This window comes from Silurus aristotelis (assembly GCF_946808225.1).
Source record: "Silurus aristotelis genome assembly, chromosome: 15".
Lineage (NCBI taxonomy): Eukaryota > Metazoa > Chordata > Actinopteri > Siluriformes > Siluridae > Silurus > Silurus aristotelis.
Window position 1 is genome coordinate 25258261 of NC_139588.1, and position 19888 is coordinate 25278148.

The 19888-nt window shown below is 44.6% G+C and overlaps 3 protein-coding genes across 3 annotated transcripts in view; 2 read left to right on the forward strand and 1 right to left on the reverse strand.

The window, feature by feature from the left end:
* The window catches only part of LOC310737933 (uncharacterized protein), a 184000-nt gene that overhangs the window by 52575 nt on the left and 111537 nt on the right, over window positions 1-19888 (reverse strand). The gene's annotated exons all lie outside the window — the stretch shown is intronic.
* LOC310737875 (NLR family CARD domain-containing protein 3-like) overlaps window positions 1-19888 on the forward strand; it is a 51925-nt gene that overhangs the window by 17927 nt on the left and 14110 nt on the right. The window contains 1 exon segment of the mRNA XM_083562589.1: window positions 2632-2805. Coding sequence (XP_083418715.1) covers window positions 2632-2805 — 174 coding nt within the window.
* Window positions 13943-16837, forward strand: LOC310737893 (uncharacterized protein). The gene is made up of 2 exons (XM_083562635.1): window positions 13943-16084; window positions 16609-16837. The coding sequence occupies exons 1-2, from the start codon at window positions 14060-14062 to the stop codon at window positions 16762-16764; spliced, it is 2181 nt and encodes a 726-aa protein (XP_083418761.1). The 5' UTR covers window positions 13943-14059; the 3' UTR covers window positions 16765-16837.

Sequence of the window (19888 nt, forward strand, 5' to 3'; positions counted from 1 at the left end):
TTGCTTGTAGAAGGCAGTCTTGGCAGAAGTCACGTCCGAAGAGAATTTGGTCAGGATTGCTCAATAACATGCAAGGTCTGCATCGAGTTCTGTTTTTTTCCACTTCCTCTCTGCTGATTTAGGATCTTTTGGGCGGTACAAGAAGTTTAGCAGTCAGGGAGCAGAGGAGGTCTATAGAGGAAAGATAGGAGAGGAAAGTGTCAGGGGCAGAGTCCAAGGGTAGACAGGAAAAGGAGTAAGAGTCAGGAAGAGCTGAAAAAATACAAGAAGCTACAGAGGAGGAAAAGATAGAGTGGAGGTTACAGCAGTTAGAGAGATAAGTTGGAAATAGTTTTCAGGTAGGATAGGAAGAGTGATTGTAAAGTAAACCAGGTGATGATCAGAAATGTGAAGTGGGGTAGCAGCAGTGGTGGGAGGTCAGGGCCAGCAAATCCTTCTCTCCTGACCTAAACACTATCAAAAGCACTGACCTTCATTTACAACCTAAATTCTAATATTTGTTCCATGAAATTGTATTAATTTATTCCCATCAGTTTATTCTCTTCATTTCATAGCGTTTCTCTTGGCTGCACTGCTTCCAGTACGTGTATGTGGATGTTAGAGTTTTGGTTTTTGGCTTTAGTAAAATGGTTTTCACCCTCCATATGTGAAATGTCTCTCTCTATGTTATGCTATACGTTTCTATATTGCATTTTTGTATTGTATTGATGGTTTCTATAATTGTGACGTGATAGTGGTGTATTAAGAGGTAGATTAATGTGCTTAAGTCCCCACTGAAGGCCCAGGTAGCAAATGTACAGCCCGCCACTGGGTAGCTGGGCAGGGCGAGTGAAAACCAGGTCTAGGACATTTCCCCCCTTGTGTGTGAGAGGGCAGCTGTTACATGTCAAGGAGAAGGTATTCAGTAGATTCAGAAGGTAAGATGACTGAAGCTTGTCAGGTTGAAATCCTTAAGAACTGTTGGAGGGATGCTGTTAGCAACACTCCTCAGTACTTTCCCTTCTATCTCTTCTAGAACACTACTCGATTAATCACCTAAGAAAGCTAATAAGCACAGACCAGCACAGTAGAACCAACATTACTATCCAATATAAAAATGCAGATAACACCTGTAGAAAGAATTCAGCTGAACAGATAATATACAAAAGTCAAAATCCTACCTTAGCAGAAGAGAATAGATTTGAGATAAAGAGATAAAGAGCCAAAGCACACAAAATAGAGTGAAGGACTTCCCGTTCGAGCTCTAGACAGTTATTTTTTTATAGTGCTGTACCTGCGCTTGCACAGCAAGAGCTTACAGATTATATACAGCATGGGGTGCTCCTACAAACTTTATTCACTTGAGCAAGGCCCGTAAACCTCTGTGCTCCAGGGGTGCTGTATCATGGCTGACCCCTTGCTCTGATCCCAGCTTCTTATCATCACTGGGATATGCAAAGGAAAAATTCCACTGTATGGTAATGTATATATAACAAATCAGAAGGCCCCTTGCTTTATGTTGTGAGACCTCCTAATACAGCAAACAATTTGGGCCCAAGCACTTGGACAGTTGCATCCATCATTGTGAAAAAACGTCAAACTCATACTTTCGAGGGTTTGATTAATTGCTCCACTAAGCTTCCCGTCTTCTTCTTCTTCTTCTTTTTCTTTTGGCTGTTCCTATTAAGGGTTGCCACAGCAGATCATCCTTCTCAATACTATTCTTTCCTCTACATCTGCCTCTTTTAAACCAACTACCTGCATGTCTTCCTTCACCACATCCATGAACCTCCTTTATGGCCTTCCCTTTTTTTCCTCCATTCTGGTGGCTCTATCCTCAGTATTCTCCTACCAATATGAAGTAGGAGAATACCATACAACATCTCAGGTCTCACCACAGTCCCTTTAAACTTTCCCTTTCATTTTTACAGATACTCTTCTATCACAAATCACTCCTGCTATCACTCTTCTCCACCCACTCAACCCTGCCTGCACTCTTTTCTTCACTTCTCTAACACACGCTCCATTACTTTACACTGCTGACCTCAGGTACCTGACCCCTCCACCTTCTCCACCTCTTCTCCCTGCAACCGCATCACTCCACTGCCCTTCCTCTCATTCACACACATGTACTCTGTCTTACTCCTACTGACTTTCATTCCCCTTCTCTTTAGTGCGTAACTCTTGCCACAAATAACGATATCATTCGCAAACATCATAGTCCATGGAGACTCCTGTCTGACCTCGTCCTTCAACCTGTCCATCACCACTGCAAACAGGAAAGGGCTCAGAGCCAATCCTTGATGCAGTTCCAACCTCCACCTTGAACCAGTCAGTTGTTTCTACTGCACACTTCACTGCTGTCACACTGTCCTCATACATGTCCTGCACCACCCTCACATACTTCTCTGACACACCTGACTTCCTCATACAATACACCAATTCCTCTCTCGGCACCGTGTAGTCCAAGCCTGTCTGGTAGTTGCATCACTGACAGTCCCTTGTTGTCTTTGCAATGATTATATACAAGCTGTTTATTATTTTTTACCCTGACACTAGAACCTAGCTAGACAGATCATTCCCAACAAATGGAAACAAACCTATTTTGACAATCAGAAAAATACATGAAATATATTATAATATTTGTTGCAGGGTGTGGAAGTGCAATCTGACAGAGGAAAGCTGTAGAACTCTGTCCTCAGTTCTCAGCTCAAACTCCTCCAGACTGAGAGAACTGAACCTGAGTCACAATAACCTGCAGGATTCAGGAGTGAAGCTGCTCTCTGCTGGACTGGAGACTCCACACTGTACACTGGAGATACTGAGGTACACACACACACACACACACACACACACACACACACGCACACGCACACACAGTAGTTATACAATAATAAGGAATTACTCTGGACCACTGCTACATGGTTTTAGAGGACATCGACCACTCTGCTTCCTGTGCTGCACTTAGTTACTTTGACAACTCTCTGGTTCACCTCATTCCTACTTATAAGCATACATTAAAACTAGTCACTACAGAGAAGAAATTCACAGATGAAGCCAAATTTGAAATTGCAGGACTGCTTTGATTGCACAGATTGGGTTCTATGTGAAATTGGAGCACCACACATCCACCCCAACCACCATTTGCAGAAAATTCAACAATGAAAAACCATTGTTTGCTGCTTGGAAAGTGATAGCTCATTGGTTTAGGCTCTGGGTTACTGGGGCTCTCTATCATGGCTGACCCTGTGTTTTAATGTGTAGGTATGTGTAGAAAGCACACACGTTACAAGTATACATGACACCCAACCAAGACATTCTCTTTTGCCTAAAAACCTGTTCAGTTCAGGTCATGCTGATCTTCGATTGATCACTGGAACTGAGCATGGTCCCATCATGCTTCATGATACCTGCTCCCATAAAAACCTGAATCTTTGGACAAAATGGCTACAGACCAGTTACCTTTACCATGTATGAATGTCACTTTCTGTCAGTCAGTGTGTCTTGTATCTCCACGTAATGTACTGTTCTTACTCTGCACTCCAATAAATGCTTGTCCAATAAAGCTGATTCTGTAACAGGTGAACAAGAAGGAGGAAGCTCCCTGACTGGAACATCAAGTCAAGTCAATGAGCTTTTATTGTCATTTCCAGAACCCTGGTGCTACTGTACATTAAAAAACACAGAGCTACATCACACAACATAAAGCTACATGACAGAACACAGAGTTAAGGACTAAAGTAAGTGTCCATGCCAAGTGCATCGTGTGCAACTGAGTGTAAACAGTGCAAATGAAAAACAGTGAAAACAGACAACACAAGACAGTGTGGGAGAAATACACAAACACATAATTGCACCGACCAGTAAACCTACTGCATCTCAGCAGAAAAACACTTCGAAACCGCTTTCCTGATAGCAGGATGGTGAAAAGTGTGTGTGAGGAGTGTGTGTGTGTGTGTGTGTGTGTGTGTGGGTGTGGGTGTGGGTGTGGGTGTGTGGGGTCGTCCACAATGCTGTTGGTGTTGCGGATACAGTGTGTGGTGTAAATGTCCATGATAGAGGGTAGAGAGACCCTAATGATGTTCCTAGCTGTCCTCACTATCCTCTGTAGGGTCTTGTGATCTTAGGCAGTGCAGTACCCAAACCAGGCAATGATGCAGCTGCTCAGGAAGCTCTCAATGGTCCCTCTGTAGAACAGGATTAGGATGGGGGAGTGAGATGGGCTTTTCTCAGCCTTCTCAGGAAGTAGAGGTGCTGCTTTCTTGGTAATGGAGCTGGTGTTGAGTGACCAGGCAGATGTACACCAAGAAATTTGGAGCTCTTGATGATCTCAACGGAGGATCGATCGATGATCAGTGGAAAATGGCAGCTCTGTTCTCTCCTGAAGTCAACAACCATCTCTTTGGTTTTTTCTGTTTCACCTCCTCTCTGTATGCTGACTCATCATTATTGCTGATGAGACCCACCACGGTCGTGTCATCGGCGAACTTGATGATGTGTTCCGATCTGGACTGATTGAGGTCTCCCAGCCAGGAAGTACAGAATCCAGTTGCAGAATGAGGTGTTTAGGCCCAATAGATTAGATTAGATTAGATTAGATTAGATTAGATTAGATTAGATTAGATTAGATTCAACTTTATTGTCATTACACACGTACAAGTACAAGGCAACGAAATGCAGTTTGGGTCTAACCAGAGTGCAATAACAACAAGTGCAGGATATTCAGTTTTTACATGAATTTACATAGTTTAAATAAAATAAAATAGATTAGGTCCCCTGGTGGTCTAGTGGTTAAGATGCAGCGCTCTCACCGCTGTGACCCGGGTTCGATTCCCGGTCAGGGAACCATCCCCAGCCACTCTCAGTGCCGGTCCCAAGCCCGGATAAATTTGGGAGGGTTGCGTTAGGAAGGGCATCCAGCGTAAAAACATATGCCAAATCAAACGTGCGGAGGATCCGCTGTGGCGACCCCTAACGGGAGAAGCCGAAAGAAAGTTAAATAAAATAAAATAGATTATAAACAGTAATTTAAAGATGTATATGTACTATAAATGTAGTATACAGATGAATATATATGTTCTGAAAACATAATATACAGATGAGTATATATATATGTACTATAAATATAATTACAGATGAATATAAATATATATATGTACTATGAACAATAATATCCAGATGAATATATATATATATATATATATGTATTATGAACATGATATACAGATGGCTATTACTATACACAGAGATTTACAGAAGGATATAAGCGGTGGACATAATATATTGCTATAACTATAAACAGAGAACGGGTATATGTACAGTGGTGATAAGTTTATGGTGAGCAGCAATACAAAAAAGAGCAGTGTGCAAATGAGCAAAGGTTTGTGTAAACAGTCCATGCAATAACAAAGTGTGAGGTGAGAAATGATCAGTGTCTTGGTGAGCATAAGTTTTTGTTAAGAGAGTCCATTAGCAAAGAGTGTGAGGTGTGGGGGGAATGTGGTAGTGTATCAGTGAGTGTCAGAGTTCACTAAAGAGACAGCTCTAGGAAAAAAGCTGTTCTTTAGTCTGCTGGTCCTGGTCCAGAGGCACCTGTAACGCCTGCCAGAGGGCAGAAGAGTAAACAGTCTATGGGAGGGATGAGAGGAGTCCTTAAGAATGCTGCGAGCTCGACGCAGACAGCGTTTCTTCTGGATGTCCTCCATGGCTGGGAGTGGAGTCCCTGTGATGCGCTGGGCAGTTTTCACCACCCGCTGCAGTGCCTTACGCTCTGCAACAGAGCAGCTCCCATACCAGACTGTGACACAGCTGGTCAGGATGCTCTCTACTGCGCAGCGGTAGAAGTTCACCAGGATATCCGAGGAGAGCTGATTTTTTTTAAGTGTCCTCAGGAAAAAGAGGTGCTGGTGAGCCTTCTTGACCAGGTTGGAGGTGTTGATGTTCCAGGACAGGTCCGCCGAGATGTGGATCCCCAGGAACTTGAAACTGGAGACACGCTCAACAGCCATCCCGTTGATGTGGGTGGTGTCATGTGTGCCTCTTGCCTCCTTCCTGAAGTCCACAATAAGCTCCTTTGTCTTGGCAGTGTTAAGGAGCAGGTTGTTGTTCTGGCACCATGTGGCTAGGTGCTGGATCTCCTCCCTGTAGGCAGTCTCATCATTGTTGGTGATGAGACCAATCACGGTAGTGTCATCTGCAAACTTGATGATGGAGTTAGATCCATTCACAGGCCTGCAGTCGGAGGTGAAGAGGGAGTAGAGGAAGGGGCTCAGCACACAGCCCTGTGGTACACCAGTGTTGAGTGTGATGGTGTTGGAGCAGATGAAGCCAGATCGAACCTGCTGGGGTCTTTTGGTCAGAAAGTCCATGACCCAGTTGCATGTGGAGGTGTTAATGCCCAGATCTAGAAGTTTGGCTATTAACTTGGATGGAATGATGGTATTGAATGCTGAGCTGAAGTCAACAAACAGCATACATGCATAGGTGTTCTTATTGTTCAAGTGTGTGAGCACAGAGTGCAGTGCCATGGAAACTGCATCTTCTGTGCTTCTATTGCTTCGGTAGGCAAACTGGTGGGAGTCTAATTTGGTTGGCAGAGAGTCCTTCAGGTGTGCCAGGACCAGCCGCTCAAAGCACTTCATGACAATGGGTGTCAGTGCTACAGGGCGGTAGTCGTTCAGGCACGTTAGGTTGGAGTGTTTTGGCACTGACACAATGGAGGTACATTTAAAGCAAGTGGGAACAGCTGCTTGGGCAAGAGACAGGTTGAAGATGTCACTAAAGACCCCAGCGAGCTGCTCAGCACATGCCCTGAGTACGCGACCAGGGATGTTGTCTGGTCCAGCGGCTTTGTGAGCGCTGATCCGGCTCAGTGCATTGCAGACATCTGTGGAGGAGAGTTTGATTGGAGAGTGATCAGCCGAGAGTTTGAGCTTTGTGGCAGTTTCTTTGTTGTCTCTCTCAAAGCGAGCATAAAAGTCATTAAGCTCATTCAGAAAGAGGACATCAGTGGAAGCGGGGGTGGAGTGGGAGGATTTGTAATCACTGATGGCCTGGATGCCTTGCCACATGCGTCGAGGGTCAGAGTTGGAAAAATGCTTCTCTATCTTTAGCTTGTAGCAGTGCTTGGCCACTTTGATGCCCCTCTTCAGGTTAGCTCTGGATGTGCTGTAGGCCTGAGCGTCACCTGACCTGAAGGCAGTAGTGCATGCCTTCAGCAGGAGGCGCACCTCCTTGTTCATCCATGGCTTCTGATTTGGGTATGTGATGATCTGTTTCTGGGTAGTAACACTGTCTGTGGTGAAACTGATGTAATCCAGAACAGAGGAGGTATAGCAGTCAATGTCTGTGTGAGAGTCACTGGTGGCCTGAGAAGCAAATGTACTCCAGTCTGTGTGTAAAAACCTTTCCTGAAGTGTGAAATCTGCCTCTGCGGGCCACACCTTGATGGTTCTCACTGAGGGCTTTACCCGGTTGATGAGGAGTGCATATTTGGGGGTGAGAAACAAAGAAAGGTGATCTAACTGTCCCAGGTGGGGGAGGGGGGGTCGCAACGTAAGCTCCAGCCATGTTTGTGTATACATGGTCTAAAGTTTTGTTCCCTCTGGTGTGACATGAAACATGCTGATGAAATTTTGGAAGAACTGCCTTTAAGTTTGAGTGATTAAAATCTCCCGCAACAATAAACGCAGCTTCCGGGTGAACAGTCTGTTGTTTACTGATGGCCGCATAAAATTCTTTCATAGCGAGCTTAGCATCAGCATCAGGGGGAATATGTAAGCAGCAGTAATAATAGTGGAAGTGAACTCCCGTGGTAGTTAAAAAGGTCTACATTTAGCAATGAGAAACTCCAGGTTAGCTGAACAATGACTCTCGACAATAACAGTTCGTGCACCAAGCCTCTGGTCTTACCGGAGCCATCTAATATCCTATCCGCCCAGAGTGTGTGTCGTCCCGCTAGCTCAATAGCGTTGTCCGGAATGCCGCTGTGTAGCCATGTTTCCGTGAAAATCATGACATTACAGTTCTGAAGTTTCATGCTGTGTGTGATGCTGAGTCGAATCTCCTCCATTTTGTTCACCAGCGCCCGAACATTGGCGAGGAAGATGCTGGGTAAAGAGAGCCGGTGTGGTGTTAGCTTTAGCTTAGCTTTCACTCTACCACGCTTCCCCCGCCTTTGTTTACGATCTCGACGCCACCTGCGAGCACTTCCGCCCGGCCGGGTAGAGTGAGCTGCCTCGGGTGCTCTGGTGATCTCAGGAAGGAGATGAAGGTTGTCAATAAAACTGTTGGGGAGTCGTAAACCAATATCCAAAAGCTCACGTCGGGTGTACGATGTATATGCACAGCTGTTCTGCACGAACAGACCCGATATGAGCAACAGAAATACCACAAAATTGCAGATTCTGGAGAGACCCTGAGCCTCGCGATGTACTCGCGCCGCCATCTTGGGTGTTTCTAGAAGGCTCAGCTTCTCAATCAGGTGCTGAGGGATAATGTTGAACTGCAAACTGAAGCATTTGTACTCAAGTGTCCTTATTCTCCAGGTGGGTGAGGGCCAGATAGAGGGTTGTAGAGATGGCATCATCCATGGAATGGTTTGGATGATACACAAACTGCATGAGGTCCATTGAAGGTGGTAGCTGGGACTTGATGTACCTCATGACGAGCCTCTCAAAGCACTTAATTACGATGGGTGTGAGTGCGACGGGATGATAGTCATTGAGACAGGAGACTTTAGACTTCTTCAGCATGGGGACGATGGTCATCATCTTAAGGGATGTAGGAACAACGTTGATGCTCAGGGAGATGTTGAAGATGTCTGTAAAGACATCCACTAGCTGTTCTACACATTCCCTGAGCACTATGCCAGGAATGTTGTTTGGTCCAGCAGACATCAGTGGGTTAACTCTGCATAGAGTTTTCTTCACTTCAACTGTGGTCAGATGTAGCACCTGGTCACCGGGAGGAGGCACCGTCTTCCTTGTCATTTGTGATCGAATAGATGCCCTGCTACATGCGCCAAGTGTCTCTGCTGTCCTGAAAGTGGCTGTGGTCCAGTCCATGAGCATTCTGCAGGTCGCTAATAACCACATAGAATTCACACAGTGCCTCCTTAGCTTTTTTCTGAATGTACACTCCGACAATAAAAACAGTGGTAAATTCCCATGGGAAATAAAATGGCCTGCATCTTACAGTCACAAACTTCATTAACGATGAGCAATAGTGGGAGACAAGCACAGAGTTCTTGATATAAAAATACAGAGCTGCTCTTCTGTCGGCATGAAACCCGGCTTGCCCATCTAGTTAGATGGCGGCGTCCAGTACTCTGTCGCTGAGCAACGTCTCTCCGTGAAAACAAAGACGTAACAGTCTCTAAACTGTAAATATGTGAAAAGCACGATTTTGGATCCGGAGATGCTGCTGCAAGCTACAGCCACACCGCCATGTTGGCACCATTATTACAGGTTTGTGTGTTAAACATGGTGTCCTAATCATGGGTGGAACGACACCTAAAAAAAGTGTTTGTAAACTTTGATATTTCTTAATAAGTCATGAATCATGAATTTAGCTGTTCATCAAATTTAAAGTAACTCTGCAGTAAAATTTAAAATATAATACAGTGGAACCCCGGTTAATGAGCATAATTTGTTCCAGAACCGTGCTCGCAGAACCAATTTACTCGTATATTGATTCAAGTTTTCCCATACTGTACTTTGTGTATAATATGCTATACAAAGACTGAGGGGCAAATACTCTATGATGCTTGTATATCAGATTTTTGCTTGCAAGCCAATGCAAATTGTAAAAAAAGATTTTGCTCGTACTACAAAACACTCGTAAACCACTTTACTCACAAACTGAGTTCTAACAGAGTTTCCTTTTATACAATGTTTTCATTTTATAAAAAAAGTCTTATGGCCAAAGGGGGTGTCATTTAACTTTAAAGATTTTGTGTACTGAATGGTTCCGGTGCTAAACCTCAGTGAATAAAGTGTGAAAAGATCTTCTTTTTCTTTCAGGATGTCTGAGTGCAGGATTACAGATGAAGGATGTGCTGCTCTGGCTTTAGCTCTGAGATTAAATTCCTCATGGCATCTGAGAGAACTGAATCTGTACAACAATGAAGAAGGAGAATCAGGATTAAAGCTTCTCAATGATCTACTGAAGGATCCACACTGTAACCTGGAGAAACTGATGTGAGTTAAAGTAGAGAGGTACAGTTTCCATGTTTCATCAAATGTTATCTTGAAAGGTATAGGTCAAAGGTCATCATTAATCATTTTCTTTACAGGTGGAAGGTTAGATAAAGATAAAAATGGAGTAAAATTTGCAGTTAAAAATTTTTTTTTATTAACTTCTTAGGCTTCTTGGGCGCGTGAGCGCAACTAATAGCCAATTGTTCTCAGGTGTTAATGTTTAGCAATAGATGACATAAAAAGGGAGAAGAGAAACCATGAGTCACTATACATCATTCTAAAGCTCTCAGCCTCAAGCAGCGATGTCAGATCTCTGTTTTTAATGGAAAAAGTATAATGAATGTATTTGCTGAATGTGTGTGAGCAGTACACAACAACAACATGCATAAAAAACTGCACTGTTTACATCATTATTGTAATAACGAGTCACAAACACATCCACTGCTGCTAATCCCCGTTTATTAGGAAAGATGAGGGTCCAGTGAACAACATGCTGTAAAGCATTTCTGCTCCAAACAAACAATAATGTTGTTATTTAGATGTTTATTCCTCTGTTTATGTCACAGAACTTCGGCTGGTGTTTGTGTTTATATATTTCAGAATAACTTTCACATAAAAAAGACATTTTGGGGACAAAAAAAATAATATGGCTGGTAGAAAATAGTGGAACAAAACGGCTGAGACCAAAAAAAAAGTCCATCCATCCATCCATCTTCTCCCGCTTATCCGATGCCGGGTCACGGGGGCAGCAGTCTAAGCAAAGATGCCCAGACTTCCCTCTCCCTAGACACTTCTTCCAGCTCTTCCGGGGGGACACCAAGGCGTTCCCAAGCGATCGAGGAGAAGATCATGATCTATAGTGTCGAACGCAGCACTAAGATCTAGTAAAACTAATAGGGAGATGTAGCCTTGGTCTGAAGCTAAAAGCAGGTCGTTAGTGATTTTAACTAGAGCAGTTTCTGTGCTATGATGGGGCCTAAAACCTGACTGAAACTCTTCAAAGATATTGTTCTCCTGCAAGTGGTTACATAACTGGGCAGCGACAATCTTTTCTAAAATCTTAGACATAAATGGGAGATTTGAAATTGGTCTGTAATTCGATAGCGTGTTTGGATCCAGATTAGGTTTTTTTAATGAGGGGCTTAATAACTGCTAACTTGAGGGATTTAGGGACATGACCTAACGATAGTGAGGAGTTAATAATATTGAGAAGAGGCTCACCAGCTGTATATAACACTTCCTTCAGTAGTTTAGTGGGAATTGGATCTAACTGACATGTTGTTGATTTAGCTTTCATAATAGCATCATACAGCTCTTCCTGTCCTATACATGTAAAACAGTGTAGTTGTGGGGTTGTAGGTACGATTGTGTCGGGAGATGCTGTCAGAGGTTGAACTGCCACAATTGTTTTTCGAATGTTATCTATTTTTTCAGTGAAGAAATTCATAAAGTCTTCACTACTAAACTGTGATGGAACACATTTTTTAGATCCCTGATTTGTTGTTAATTTGGCGACTGTACTGAAAAGGAACCTGGGATTGTTTTTGTTATTTTCTATGAGTTTGCTCAGGTGTTCAGCTCTAGCAGCTTTTAGCGCCTGTCTGTAGCTAAGCATACTGTCTTTATACGCAATTCTAAATACCTCCAATTTAGTTTTCCTCCATTTTCTCTCCAGATTACGTGCTGTTCTCTTGAGGGCATGCGTATGACTATTATACCAAGGTGCAGGTGCTTGTTCTCGAACCTTTTTTAACTGGATGGGGGCAACAGTGTCTAAAGTGCTAGTGAGGATAAGGTCTATGTTGTTCGCCATCTCATCAAGATGATCAGCAGTTATGGGTTTAATATGAAACTGAGATAAATCAGGCAGGTTATTTATGAATCTGTCCTTAGTGGTTGGAACAATAGTCTTACCAAGTCGATACCGTGGTGAAACACGGTTAATCTGCTCTACCGGTAGTGTGTACAGTATGAGATAATGGTCTGTGATGTCATCACTCTGGGGTAAAATATCTATATCAGTGACGTCTGCTCCGTGGGATATTATTAAGTCTAGTGTGTGGTTAAAACGGTGGGTTGGTCTGGTGACGTTTTGTTTAACTCCAAAAGAGTTTAGTAAATCGACAAATGATAATCCTAGGGCATCGTTTGCATCATCTACATGAATATTAAAATCTCCTACAAGCAGCACTTTATCAAAACTGATCAAGAGGTCTGAGAGAAAACAAGCAAACTCATGAAGAAAATGAGGGAGGGGGAGGGAGGGAGAGGGAGGGAGGGAGGGAGAGGGAGAGAGAGAGAGAGAGAGAGAGAGAGAGAGAGAGAGAGAGAGAGAGAGAGAATGGTTGGGGGACTCATCAGTAAGTGAGGGTTTTGGAAACAATGACTTGATGGTCAGTATGTGATGAAGAAGTGCTGATGATCCTGATCATTGTGGAGCTGCAATGTTGAAAGCTATAATTATTGTATAACATGTTGAATCATGATGCTGTGCATTTACCTGCTGATCAAATGCTGAAGATAAACAAGCAGACAGGAAGTAAAACTACAGTAACAGCTGCTGCTCTCTGTAAAGGAATGCTGACAAATTACACCTGCTGTAGATAAAAGACACCACATGCAGATGGAATTCTGATGAATTTACTCTTCCCAACTTTAGATTTCCTGGGAGAATGGGAGGCCCTTATCCCTGTAACTTTCTCACTAAAGTCCACACACAGGTTGTCCATTAAGGTGTGGTTTAATTTACAGTTTGTCTGGTCTTTCTACAATATTGTGTACATGTAATCTGTTTGTGAGATCCACCCTCCACTATATACTCCACCCTCTGGAAAGTAAAACAGATTAAACCAGTTTACTGTTCAGTGTCTCTTTGTTTGGGAAGTTTTCTGAAAGCCACACTGAGAACATTTACATTTGTATATAAATATATAAATAAAAAACTGTTAATAAACTACTAAATGAATGGGTTAATAACACTAATTAAAGGGTCAGGTTTTGTGTTTTAGTTGTGTTCGTTGACAGATTTACAGTGTTTACATTTAAACTTGCATTACAGTAGGATTTAAAGAAATCTAAACACTAATGAGATTATATTGACGACTGAAACACCCGCATAATCTGAGCATCCAAATCCAAACATGACTGTGAAGAAGAAATGTTAACTATATTTTAACTATAATTATCTAAGTATAAGTAAATATCTCATGTGCACACACACACACACACACACACACACACACACACACACACACACACACACACTCCGATTCACAGATATACAGAGAAACAGATATTATTGATATGAGGAGTTTGATCACTAATTGAAGAAATGAAAATAAAGTACTTGAAGATGAACACACTGTTTCTGTGTTTTAGTCTGATGGAAAAGAGATCCTGTTCCTGTTGTTGTTTGAAGCACCAGGGTTCCGGAGGAACATTGTTTCATTTCACTGTGTAATGCGTCAGATATATAATGTATGGTTGAAATGACAATAAAAGCTTCTTGACTTGAATCCCAGCTGTGTGTCCATGAAGAGTCAATGCATCTTCCATTTAAATTAAAGGCAGTTCTACTGATCTACTGTAAAGACGATTAAAAATAATCCTAAATAACACATTAAAGATATGTTAATCTTCTTCTTCTTTTGGCTGCTCCCATTAGGGGGCGCCACAGCGGATCATCCGTCTCCATACCACCCTGTCCTCTACATCTGCCTCTTTTACACCAACTACCTGCATGTCTTCCCTCACCACATCCATGAACCTTTCAAGATGGCGCCGGTGAGGTCGGCTGCCGTCACGACTGCTCCGGCTACGTTTTCTCTTTTTTTGTTTATTTTATACTTTTATTTAAGTAGTTACACTTCCATCTACACAAGATGGACATCATTAGATATGACAGAGACACTCTTATATCTATTGGTGTACAATGCACTCACCTTTCGCCATTTTTAAACCCGGACCCATGCTGGCCGAGCGAGATCCTGAGGGAGAACAAAGGACGCGACCCGTACCGGCGTCCGCGAGGGAAACGAGCCGGCATCAGGAACAGGCTGAGGGCACGCGCACACCGCGCTCCCTTACCTAGTATCCTGTTAGCCAACGTCCAGTCACTGGAGAACAAGCTCGACGACCTCAGGGCAAGGGTCAAGTTCCAGAGAGACATTCGGGACTGCAACCTTCTCTGCTTCACCGAGACATGGCTGAACCCAGCGGTACCGGACCACGCCATCCAGCCGGCCGAGTTCTTCTCGGTTTACCGCATGGACAGAACACTGGAGTCGGGGAAGTCAAGAGGAGGTGGAGTGTGTCTGATGGTGAACAACCACTGGTGCGACAGCGTGAGCATCGTTCCTCTTTCACGCTCCTGCACACCAAATCTGGAACTACTGACCATCAAATGTCGGCCCTTCTATCTACCTCGGGAATTCAGTTCGGTCATTGTCAGTGCCATTTATATTCCACCTCAAGCGGACACAGACACTGCAGTATGGGATTTACACGAGACAATAACTCTTCACCAAACACAGCATCGGGACGCTGGGCTCATTGTGGTCGGAGATTTCAACAGTGCCAACCTCAAGCGCGCACTACCGAACTTTCATCAGCACATCACCTGCCCTACCAGGGGCGAAAGAACACTGGACCACTGTTACGCGCCATTCAAGAACAGCTACAAGGCACAATCACGTCCACCGTTTGGGAAATCGGACCATGCCGCCATCTTCCTCATGCCTGTTTACAAACAAAGGCTGAAACAGGAAGCTCCAGTTCAGAGGGAAGTCGCGCGCTGGACTGACCAATCGGTGGCCGCTCTGCAGGACGCTTTGGATGACGCAGACTGGGACATGTTCCGGCGCAGCTCTGATGACGTCAACATGTTTACGGAAGCGGTTGTGGGATTCATCGGGAAACTAGCTGATGATACAGTGCAGAAAACCACTATCAGAACGTTTCCCAACCAGAAGCCGTGGGTGGATAAAACTATCCGCGACGCTCTGAGATCCTGCTCCGCTGCCTACAACACGGGGCTCGCCACCGGGGACATGGACGAGTACAAGGCTGCGTCTTACAGTGTTTGCAGAGCGGTGAAGGAAGCAAAGCAGCGCTACGGGAGGAAACTAGAGTCACAGTTTCAACATGGTGGCTCTAGGAACCTGTGGCAGGGACTAAGAACAATAACGGACTATAAAACACCATCTTCTAGAATGGTGAATGCGGACGCTTCTCTGGCAGACGGGCTAAACACCTTTTACGCTCGTTTCGAGGCTGCAGCTAACCACGCTAGCGGCACAACCAGCGTGCACGCCGAGAGAGCCGGAGAGGTAAACACGTTCACCATCTCGGAGCTTGACGTGAGGAGGGCTTTCAAGAGAGTGAATACCAGGAAGGCAGCAGGACCAGATGGCATCACAGGCCGGGTTCTGAAAGCCTGCGCTGACCAGCTAGCACCGGTGTTCACTGAGATATTCAACCTCTCACTGGAACAGTCTGTTTTCCCCTCATGTTTCAAACAGTCCACCATTGTTCCTGTCCCGAAGAAACCCCAGCCCGCCTGCCTTAACGACTACCGCCCTGTAGCCTTGACCTCAGTAGTGATGAAGTGCTTCGAGAGACTGGTCAGAGACTTCATCACTGCATCACTACCAGACACACTGGACCCACTACAGTTTGCGTACCGTCAGAACCGCTCTACTGAGGACGCCATTGCTCATCTTCTCCACACCACGATGAGCCACCTGGACCAAAGAAATGGGAATTATGCAAAGATGTTGTTCGTGGACTACAGTTCAGCGTTTAACACCATAATTCCCTCCACACTCACCTCTAATTTGGAGGTCCTTGGGCTCAGCCAGCCGCTGTGTCAATGGATCTCTAACTTCCTGACAGACAGACCACAAGCCGTACGGGTGGGAAAACACACCTCACCCACCCTCACCCTCAGCACTGGCGCCCCCCAGGGTTGTGTTTTGAGCCCCCTGCTTTACTCAATGTACACACATGACTGTACACATGACAATGTACACCATCATCAAGTTTGCTGACGACACTGTTGTGGTGGGTCTGATCTCCAACAACGACGAGACGGCCTACCTACAGGAGGTTAAAAACCTGGAGAGATGGTGCCAGGAGAACAACCTTCTCCTGAACGTCAGCAAGACTAAGGAGTTGATCGTGGACTTCAGCACAAAGCGGGAGCGGTCATACCAACCTATAAACATCAGCGGGACCCCAGTGGAGAGAGTGGACAGTTTCCGGTACCTTGGTGTTAACATCACACAGGATCTGTCTTGGTCCTGTCACACCAACACCCTGGTGAAGAAGGCCCGGCAGCATCTGTACCATCTGAGACGCTTAAGGGACTTTAAACTACCCTCTCAGGTGCTTAAGACTTTCTACACTTGCACCATTGAGAGCGTCCTGACAGGTAGCATCATTTCCTGGTTCGGGAACAGCACCATGCAGGACAGACGAGCCCTCCAGAGGGTGGTGCGTTCAGCTGAACGTACCATCCACACTGAGCTCCCTAACCTGCAGGACATCTATAGCACACGGTGCAGGACCAGAGCCAGGAAGATTATGAAGGACCTCAACCATCCCAACAATGGACTCTTTTCTCTGTTGCGTTCAGGAAAACGCTTCCGCTCCCTAAAAGCGAACACAGAGAGAATGAGGAGGAGCTTCTTCCCGCAGGCCATCCGGTGTTTAAACCAGGAAACACCCAGGATCTAGAACTGGCCCACTCTCTCCACCATCATCATCACACTTCTCTGTACATATATTCACCTTCGCACCACGTCACTTTAAACTCTGGACTTGCACAGCACAGTGCGCTTTTTATTTTATTCATACCACATGGACCATATTGCACCATATTGCACATGGACACTTTACGGACCTTTACACCACACCATACCGCACACGGACACTTTATGGACAACCCACCACAAATTGCCTATTGTTTACATTTTTATTTTGTTTACATTTTTTACTACACATTGTTTACTGTTTATATGTATATTTGTTTCATACATTATCCTTTTATATATCTTTATACCTTATATTCTTTTATTTTATTTTATTTATTTATTTGATTTTATTTTAATAGTTTTTCTTTTACCTTATAGTTATTTATCTGCCTCCTTTTCTTTCCCCCATCCTATTTCCTCATGCCGAACCATCGTATAAAACATTTCACTACATGTCGTACCCTGTATGTATGTGTATGTGATGAATAAAATTTGAAATTTGAAAAATTTGAATTTGAACCTCCTCCTTGGCCTTCTTCTTTTCCTCCTACCTGTTGGCTCTATCTTCAGCATTTTTCTACCAATATAATTCATGTCCCTCCTCTGCACATGTCCAAACCATCTCAATCTCACCTCCCTCACCTTGTCACCAAAACATCCTACATGTGCTGTCCCTCTAATAAACTCATTTCTAATCTTGTCCATCCTCGTCACTCCCAACGAAAATCTTAACATCTTCAGCTCTGCTACCTCCAGCTCCACCTCCTGTCTTTTACTCAATGCCACTGTCTCTAATCCATACAACATCGCAGGTCTCACCACAGTCCTATAAACTTTCCCTTTCATTCTTGCAGATACCCTACTATCACAAATCACTCCTATCATTCTTCTCCACCCACTCCACCCTGCCTGCACTCTTTTCTTCACTTCTCTAACACACTCTCCATTACTTTGCACTGTTGACCCCAGGTACCTGAACTCCTCCACCTTCTCCACCTCTTCTCCCTGCAACCGCATCACTCCACTGCCCTCCCTCTCATTCACACACATCTGTCTACTCTGTCTTACTCCTACTGACTTTCATTCCCCTTCTCTCCAGCGCATATCTCCACCTCTCCAGGCTCTTCTCAACCTGCTCTCTACTCTCACCACAAATCACAATATCATCTGCAAACATCATAGTCCAGGGAGACTCCTGTCTGACCTCGTCCGTCAACCTGTCCATCACCACTGCAAACAGGAAAGGGCTCAGGGCCGATCCTTGATGCAGTCCAGCCTTCACCCTGAACCACTCTGTCGTACCTACTGCACACTTCACTGCCGTCACACTGTCCTCATACATGTCCTGCACCACCCTCACATACTTCTCTGACACACCTGACTTCCTCATACAATACCACAACTCCTCTCTCCACCCTGTCGTACGCTTTCTCTAAATCCACAAATACACAATGCAATTCCTTCTGTCCTTCTCTATACTTCTCCATCAACATCCTCAAAGCAAATAAGGCATCTGTGGTGCTCTTCCTCGGCATGAAACCATACTGTTGCTCACAGATGGTCACCTCTTCTCTCAGCCTGGCTTCCACTACTCTTTCCCATAACTTCATGGTGTGACTGATCAACTTAATTCCCCTGTAGTTACTGCAGGTCTGCACATCTCCCTTATGCTTAAAGATCGGTACCAGCACACTCCTTCTCCATTCCTCAGGCATCTTCTCACCTTCCAGAATCCTGTTAAACAATCTGTTTAAAAACTCCACTGCCATCTCTCCTAAACATCTCCACGCTTCTACCGGTATGTCATCTGGTCCAACCGACTTTCCATTCTTCATCATCTTAATTGCTGCTCTCAGTTCCTCCTTACTAATCCTATCTACATCCTGCTTCACCAACTCCACATCCTCCAACCTTCTCTCTCTCTGATTTTCCTCATTCATCAGCTGCTCAAAATACTCCCTCCATCTTCTCAACACACTCTCCTCACTAGCCAACACATTTCCCTCTCAATCCTTTACTGCTCTAACTTGCAGCACATCCTTCCCAGCTCGGTCCCTCTGCCTGGCCAATCGGTACAAATCCTTTTCTCCTTCCTTAGTGTCCAACTTCTCCTACAGCTCCTCATATGCCTTTTCCTTGTCTTTCGCCACATCCCTCTTTACCTGCTGCCGCATCTCCTTGTACTCCTGCCTACTTTTCTCATCACTCTGTCGATCCCACTTCTGTTTTGCCAACCTCTTTCCCCTAATGCTCTCCTGCACTTCCTCATTCCACCACTACGTCTCCTTGTCTTGCTTTCTATTTCCAGATGTCACACCAAGTACTTTTCTAGCTGCCTCCCTCATCACTCCTGCAGTAGTTGCCCAATCATCCGGCACCTCTTCACCACCACCAAGCCCCTGTCTGACCTCTTGCCTGAACCTCACACTACACTCTTCCTCCTTCAGTTTCCACCATCTTATTCTTCTTTCAATCCTTACTTTCCTCCTCTTCTTCTTCGCCTCCAAAACCATCCTACAGACCACCATCCGATGCTGTCTAGCTACACTGTCCCCCGCCAACACCTTACAGTCTCCAATCTCCTTCAGGTTGCATCTCCTACACAGAACATAATCCACCTGTGTGCACCTTCCTCCACTCTTATACGTCACCCTATGATCCTCCTTCTTCTTAAAATACGTGTTCACCACTGCCATTTCCATCCTTTTAGCAAAATCTACCACCATCTGCCCTTCCACATTCCTCTCCTTAAAACCATACCTACCCATCACCTCCTCATCACCTCTGTTCCCATCACCTACATGCCCATTAAAGTCTGCCCCAATCACCAATCGTTCTTTCCTTCACCATCTACCACTTCATCTAATTCACTCCAGAATCTTTCCTTCTCCTCCATCTCACAGCCAACTTGTGGAGCATAGGCACTGATGACATTTATCATCATCATCCCTTCAACTT

Bases quoted from the DNA above. Each gene is read 5' to 3' on its own strand.
- LOC310737893 (XM_083562635.1), top strand. From the start codon at position 14,060: ATGGACATCATTAGATATGACAGAGACACTCTTATATCTATTGGTGTA. The intron at 16,085-16,608 runs GTACGGGTGGGA...GCGTCCTGACAG, and splicing joins TGACAGACAGACCACAAGCC to GTAGCATCATTTCCTGGTTC.